Here is a 7943-nt window from a genome sequence, read left to right on the forward strand (position 1 = left end):
ACAGGGTTTCTCTGTAGCTTTGGAGCCTGTCCTGGAACTCCCTTGGTAGACCAGACTGGCCTCGAACTCACAGAGATCCGCCTGCCTCTGCCTCCCGAGTGTTGCTTTTTCATTCTATGACTCTTGATCTGAGCTTAGGCATCCAGCTGGGTAGTGGGCCACGATGGCCCTGGTCCATGCATCTCCTGAGAGCCACGCCAGAACCTAGTTAGGCATCCAACTGTGACTATATTTTGATAATTACTGGAAGACGTACAACTTAAGCAAAAACAAAGCTTTAAGTTGGCATGGTAGCTGGGTGGTGGCGGCCCATGCCCTTAATCCCAGCACCTGGGAGGCAGAGGCAGGCAGATCTGTGAGTTCAAGGCCAGCCTGATCCACGGAATGAGTTCTAGCACAGCCAAGGCTACTCAGAGAAACCCTGTCTCAAAAAAACAAAACAAACCCCCCAAAGAGAGTTTAAGCTGGCATGGTGACATGTACCTATAATACCAGTCCTGGGAAAGGCTGAGGGAGGAGGATTGTGGGTTCAAGGGCAGCCCAGGCTGTGTAGTAAGATTCTTTCCCAAAATAAATGAATGTTTTGTAGTTTTAAATGCATAACGACACAAAACAGAGACTCCTGTGTACTGCCAGTGACCTCGGTGCTGGGGAGGCGTCGGGGACCAGAGCCCTTGTTCTTCTGAGGGTCTGGGGAGCTTGAGTTCTACAAAGCAGGTGATAAAAATTCTCAGTGGGAGGCGGGAGGTCAGGGAACTCCTGATAAAGAATTGCCACATAAAAGCTTATTTTTGTACTTCCACATCAGAAATGCATCCTCCCTGTTCAGTCAGAATAAACCCAAATCCCATCTTCCCTGGGGCTGGCCAGGTCCTGTGCGAGCTGCCTCCTGCTGACACTCACTCCTCTTCCTCAGTCACGCTTCCCTTTCTTTGCCCCTTCCCCATCTGTTCCTGTCCTGGGCAATTTAATTTAATTTTTTTATGTTTTAGTTTTTTGAGACAGGCTTTCTCTGTGTTGCTCTGGCTGTCCTAGACCAGGCTGGCCTCAGACTCACAGAGATCCACCTGCCTTTGCCTCCTGAGTGCTGGGATTAAAGGCGTGCGCCACTACTGCCGCCAGGCCTTAATTTTTGCAACAATGGGTTTCATTGTAAAGTCTGCTGGACTGAGATCCAATGTGTAGCCCAGGCTGCCCTTGAATTCACTGAGGTTTGTCTGCCTCTACTTCGGCAGGGCTGGGCTGAAAGTGTGAGCCCCCACATCATGTTTCTTTGCTTTCATTTCAGCCTGGCTTTCTCTTCTTGATTTCCTAAACCTGGGTCCCGAGGTCTCCTCTGAGAGGCCTTCTTGCCTTAAAAAGAATCTGGTGGCAGGGGTTGGAGAGATGACTGCTCTTCCAGAGGCCCCGTGGTTCAATTCCCAGCACCCACATGGCAGCTCACAACTGTCTGTAAATCCAGTTCCAGGGGGATCTGACACCTTCACACCAATGCATATAAAGTTAAAGAAAAAGCTGGTGGCTGTGCTGTCAAGCGCTGCAGCTTTCAGGAAGCAGAGGCAGGACAGCAGAGTGAGACCCTAGCTCAAAACAAACAAAACACACAAGCAAACAAGAATGGGCTGGTGTAGCTGGGCAGTGGTGGCGCAGACCTTTAATCCCAGCACTTGGGAGGTGAGGCAGGTGGATCTCAGCCTGGTCTACAAAGCGAGTTCCAGGATAGTCAGTACTGTTACACAAAGAAACCCCGTCTTGAAAACAAAACGAAACAAAACAATGGACTGGTGTACGGGGAGGAGATGGCTCAGTGCGGTACCTGCCATGCTAGCATGAGAACCTGACTTCAGAAAAAGGCTGGGCAGAGCAGCATCTGCCTGTAATCCCAGCCGTGGGGAGGCCAAGACAGGAGGCGCTCCCTGGCCAGCTAGTATAGACCAATCAGTGAGCTTCAGGGTCAGCGAGAGCTCCTGTCTCAAAACACAAGATAGCAAAGGTAGAGCGTGATCATGGAAGACACCAGATGGTGATTTCTAGCCGCCACATTCACGCACATGTATGTCATTCACGCACATGTATGTCATTCACGCACATGTATGTCATTCACGCACTTGTATGTCATTCACGCACATGTATGTCATTCACGCACATGTGTCATGTACACACTCGCACACTCAGGTGTACCAGGCCTTTTCTTTTAGGCCACAAACCAGCTCCCAAATCATGACACAGAGACTTATCATTAGTTTTGAATGCTCAGCCTAGTTTAGGTAGGTTTCTGGCTAGCTCTTTTAACTTAAATTATCCTGCTTCTCTTTATCTACCGTTTGCCTTGGGGCTTTTTACCTTTCTTCCTTCTGTATCTTACTTTCACTGCTTTCTGTGTCTGGCTGGTGTCTGCCTGGCTTCTGGCCCCAGGCATCTCCCTCCTCCTCCCTTCTGGTTCCTCTTCTTTCTCAAGCCTGGATATCTCCTATTTATTCTCTCTGCCCTCAGTCCCGCCTATCTTTTCTTCTGCCTAGCAGTTGGCCATTTAGCTTTTTATTAGATCAATTGGGTGCCTTAGACAGGCAAGGTGAGACAGCTGCAACACATCTTTACGGAATTAAACACATGCAGCATAAACAAAGCAACACACCTTTACCCAGTTAAAGATGCTGCAGCATAAACAGGTATAGCTTATCTTTGCCGAGTTAAAATAATATCCCACAAAAGAGGCTGAGTGAACAGCCTATAGCGCAAGAAGGGGCAGCCAAGGGTTTCGGGTGCCAACAGCTGTTCTAGGGTCCTGGGCATGGATCTGTATAAGTATCCTTCCACACGCTGCCTGTCTCCAGTGTACCGGCTCCAGTTCCACGAAACCTTCGCAGAGATGAACCATCGCTCCAACGAATGGAAGACAGTGATGGGCTGCGTCTTCTTTTTCATTGGCTTCACTGCTCTGGTGATTTGGTGGCAGCGGGTGTATGGTGAGTGTATGAGTCATTGGCTGGAGGCAGTGAATGCCCTTGTGCTCATAGCTACTGGCTGAGCTCCCTAGGACTCACCTGAAGGGTTCTGAAAAGTCTCCGCAGAGGGAGGATGAAGAACAGAACATGGCCACCTAGAGAGGAGGTAGGGAGGTTAGCTCTCTGGGCATTAGTTTTCTTATCTGCAAAATGGGAATAATAACATCCAGTTCTGTCTGGGCTCTCAGATGATTTAGTGAGGGGGCTATAGGTTCAGGTGGGTGCATGCATGGTGGTATTTCTGATCACTGTATATTAACCGTGTGTTTCTTAGCATACTTTTCAACAGTTGGAAGACACAAATATATTCTTTTTCCTTTTTTTTTTTTTTTTTTTGACAGAGTCTCACTATGTAGCCTTGACTGTTCTGGAACTACTTACTATGTAGACCAGGCTGGTCTCAAACTCACAGAGGTCCATTGTAGAAGGAGCTGCAGGCATGCATTCCTGTGGCCCAGCTCCTGGCCGCCTGGGTAGCTTATGCCCCAAAATAACAACACACAAATTGTATTATTTTAAACACTGCTTGGCCCATTATATCTAGCCTCTTCTTGGCTAACTCTCACATCTTTGACTAACCCATATCTAATAATCTGTGTAGCACCACGAGGTGCGCTTACAGGGAAGATTCTAGCCTACATCCATCCTGGGTAGGAGCTTCATCGCGTCTGCCCTGGAGAGAAGAGGCATGGCGTCTGCCTCACTTCCTCTTCCTCCCAGCATTCTGTTCTGTTCACTCCACCCACCTATGTTCTAACCTATCAGGAGAAGCAGTTTCTTTATTAATTAACCAGTGAAATCAACAGACTGATATTTGACACTCCCACATCAGTCCATCTGCCTCCCAAATGCTAGGATTAAAGTTGTGCGCCACTATGATCAGCTCCTTCTTTTTCTCCTCCTCCTTCCTCCTCCTCCTCCTCCTCCTCTTCTTCTCCTTCACCTTCTCCTTCTTCTTTAAAGCAGGCTTTACTATGCAGACCAGGCTGACCTCAGACTTGGGATTCTCCTTCCTGAGAATTGGGGTTAGGTTTGCAGGACCACTCCTAGCTAGGGTTATTACTCTCTCACAATAAAAGGCCAGTGAAACAATCCAGGCCAAGATGGGCACTCACAGACCCTTTGCTCTGTTACACTTAACAGGAAGGGAAGCTTGCATTTGATGTACAAGATGCCTCTCCATGTCCAGTATCTATTTCTGTTCTATTGGCTACAGATGATAATATGTCCTTGCTTAGCTTAGCTACAGGAGAAACTAGGAAATGTTTTCTGGGAATCCTCTCTCGTCTCTCTCTGTGTGTCTCTGTCTCTTTTGAGAGAGGTACCCTTGTCTGGCCTGGAGCTCCCTGTGTTGATCAGGCTGGCCTCAAGCTCACATGCTGAGATTAAAGGCATGCACTACCACACCAGACATTTTTTTTTTCTTTTAGAAGCAAGATCTTGCTGGGCGGTGGTGGCGCACCCCTTTAATCCCAGCACTCAGGAAGCACAGGCAAGTGGATGGGTCTCTGACATTGACAACAGCCTATAGAGTCTATAGACAGCAGTCTGTAGAGTGAGTTCCAGGACAGCCAGGGCTACACAGAGAAACCCTGTCTCAGAAACCAGCCAACCAAATAAATAAGTGGATGAATGCAAGGTCTTACTCTTTAAGCCACTGTCTTAGCCACTGTTGTATTGCTGTGAAGAGACGCATGGCCGCAGCAACTCTAACAAAAGCAAGCATTTCGTTGAACCTGGCTTACAGTTTTAGAGGTTTAGTCCATCGCCGTGGTGGCACACATGGTGCCAGAAGAGTGGCTGAGAGTTCTACATCTAGATCAGTAGGCAGCCGGAAGAGAGAGTGACACTGGGCTTAGCTCCGGCTTCTGAAACTTCAACGTCCACCCCCAGTGACACACTTCCTCCAACAAGGCCACACCTCTTAATCCCTTCCAAATAGTGGCATTCCCCAATGACTCAGCATTCCAATATATGAGCCTATGGGAGGCCATTCGGGTTCAAACCGCCACATCCAGGACAATGGGAAACTCACCAAGGAGGCTAGTTTGGCTTTAAACTTGCAGCAATTGTTTTGCTTTGCAATTTCGAGTGCTGACATTACTGACGGGAGTTGCCTTCCCCAGGGTTGTGGGTTGTCTTTTGTTTGTTCATTTGTTTGTTTTGAAGGTGGGTCATTCCTTTCTTCCTTTTAAAGTTTATTTACTGTGGAGGTCAGAGGACAGTTTTTGGGAGTCAGTTGTCAGGTCCAGGCAAGCACATTTACCCATTAAGCCATTTTGCCATCCCTTTGTTTGAGTATTTATTTACTTTAGAGAAGGTCTCATTACGTGCTCCTGGCTGATTTGGAACTCTCTGTGTAGACCAGACTGACCTTGAGTTGACAGAGATCTGCCTGCCTCTCCTGCCTCCCAAATGCTGTCAGTAACCTGCTGTGATTTTTCTTGTAAAATCGGGGTGGGAATTCCTGTCCTGTACAAACATGAGAAGGGAAGGTCTTTAGGGAAAGGTCTAGCTCAGGGTTTGCTGTGTCCTAGGGGCCATCCTTGTCTACCTCTGGATAGAGACAGTGATGAGGTTGGGAGACAGCTCACTTAGGAAAGTACTTGTCTTGCAAACATGAGAACGTGAGTTTGGATTCCCAGCATCAGCCCACTCCCAGCACAAAAAGCAGATACATTAGGCCAGAGGGATGGCTCAGCAGTTACACTGGCTGCTTTTCCAGAGGACCTGGATTTATTCCCAGTACCAACATGACAGCTCACAACTGTCAGGAATAGGGGATATGACGCCCTTTGCTGGCCTGCTCAGGCACTGGACACACACATGGTGCACATACATACATGCAAGCAGAGCACATGAAATAATAGTAATATCAATAATTGTTTTGAAGTTAGGATGTGATGGGGTACTGGAGAGGTAGAAACAGTAGGATCCCTGTAGTCAATCTAGCTGAGCAGTGAGTGCCAGCATCAGTGAGAAACCCTACCTCAAAAACTAAGACGAGCCTGGCTCAGTGGCTAAAGGTGCGAGCCACCAGCCTTCAGTTGAGTTCAGTTCCCAGGAGCCCCATGGTGAAAGGAGAGAACCATCTCCTCACACCTCCACACATGCGCCATAGCTCACTCCCCTGTGCGTACCCCCACCACGAAGTGAATAAGGGGGAAAGTTAAGTACCAGGGACAGAGACTAGGCTAAGAGGGTCCACAGGCAAGGGTCTCTCAAGTCCCTCCCTCAGGGTCCAGTCTTTGGGTGAAATGCTGTTCTCCTCTGGTATTTATTATCACTATGTATTCCAGATAGAGAGCTGGCCTTAAGCTCTCTATCCTCCTGCCTCAGCTTTCCCAGTACTGGGATTACAGGCCTCCACCACCGTCCAGCTCCTATCCTGTTATTTTTTTAAAATATTTATTTATTATGTATGCAATATTCTGTCTGTATGTCTGAAGGCCAGAAGAGGGTGCCAGACCTCTTTACAGATGGTACAGATGGTTGTGAGCCACCATGTGGTTGCTGGGAATTGAACTCAGGACCTTTGGAAGAGCAGGCAATGCTCTTAACCACTGAGCCATCTCTCCAGCCCCATCCTATCCTGGTTTGTGAAGTCAGTGGTGTCTGCTTACCTTTGCTCCTAAATATCCCACCGCCCACCCAGCTGCAGGACACACAAGGAGCCCCCTCTCCCTTCCTGTCTAGTGGGAGGCCACAGCCGGTGCTTCTTATCTGTCCAGCCAGAGAGATGCCCAGAACCTCACAAGTACTCATACTCCGTTTCCAGAACCATCCAGACAGAGCCTACTCCTTGCAGGAGAGGAAGGCGAGGCTCAGAGAAGTGAAGTAACTTGTTCGAGGCCACACAGTAGAGAGGTGGTGGGGCTGTGGGCAGCACATATTGTCTTCTTGTCAGCCTGCCCCTGGTCACAGAGAGAAGTGAGGGAGTAGATTCACTGAAGGGAAGGAGTGAGTCTAAGGGAAACTGGCAGCAAAGCCCTGGTCCTGGATCATCTGGAGAGCCTGGCGGTGCACACCACTAATCCCAGCCCTGGGAAGGCAGTGACAGTAGGAGCTCTGTGAGTTCAAAGCCAGGCTGGTCTACATAGTGAGTTCCAGGACAACCAGAGCTACAGAGTAAAATTCTTTTTCAAAAAGACTGAGATAGAAACAGAGGAGTGGGGGGGGGAGCCTGGAGATAGCAGGGAGCGAACCCCTCAGTGCAGGGGACCCTGACAGTGTGGCTGTAGCCCGGGGCTCAGAGAGAGTGTGACTGGGACCTGGGCTGCTGCTGTCTCACCTTTGCTGTCCCTGCAGTGTTCCCTGAGAAAGTTATCACCCTGACGGAGGAGCGGAAAGCCCAGCAACTCCAGCGCCTCCTGGACATGAAGAGCAACCCCATACAGGGCCTGGCTGCCCACTGGGATTACGAAAAGAAAGAGTGGAAAAAGTGACCTGTACCGCTCGTCAGCCGCTTGCCCTAGTGAGACCACCCTGGTGCAGAGCCTGAAGCCTAGAGCCCCCTCCTCTCCTCTCCCCCTCTTCCCTTTGCTCCAATAAAGCAGCCTGTTTTTTTCTGCCTGCAAACTGCCCTTGGACTATATATGACATCCAAATTTACCCAGTGAGATAGGGACAGGAACAGCTCATGGAGGGTTTCCTGGAAAAGTGTGCTAAGGACCTGAGGGCAGGTTGGCGGGAGGAGAGAAAGCTTTCAAGGGAGGGGAGGCAGTAGCAAAAGCAAAAACAAGGTTTCTCTGTGTAACAGTCCTAGCTGTCCTAGAACTTGCTCTGTAGGCCAGGCTGGCCTTGAACTCACAGAGATCCCCCTGCCTCTGCCTTCTGAGTGCTGGAATTAAAGGCGTGCACTACCACTGGGCAGAAACACTCTTTTATTCAGTCAGTGCTTTCCTGAGCACCCAAGGTGTACCTAGTAGTATCATTCTG

The 7943-nt window shown here is 49.2% G+C and overlaps 1 protein-coding gene across 1 annotated transcript in view; it reads left to right on the forward strand.

Moving 5' to 3' along the window:
* LOC101992436 overlaps positions 1 to 7583 on the forward strand; it is a 12283-nt gene extending 4700 nt beyond the window's left edge. The window contains exons 4-5 of the mRNA XM_005363205.2: positions 2835 to 2966; positions 7314 to 7583. Of these exons, the coding sequence (XP_005363262.1) occupies positions 2835 to 2966; positions 7314 to 7450 (269 nt within the window). The 3' untranslated portion in view covers positions 7451 to 7583. The remainder of the gene's footprint in view (positions 1 to 2834; positions 2967 to 7313) is intronic.
* The last annotated feature ends 360 nt before the right edge of the window (positions 7584 to 7943 follow it).

Source organism: Microtus ochrogaster, linkage group LG8 (genome assembly GCF_000317375.1).
Source record: "Microtus ochrogaster isolate Prairie Vole_2 linkage group LG8, MicOch1.0, whole genome shotgun sequence".
Lineage (NCBI taxonomy): Eukaryota > Metazoa > Chordata > Mammalia > Rodentia > Cricetidae > Microtus > Microtus ochrogaster.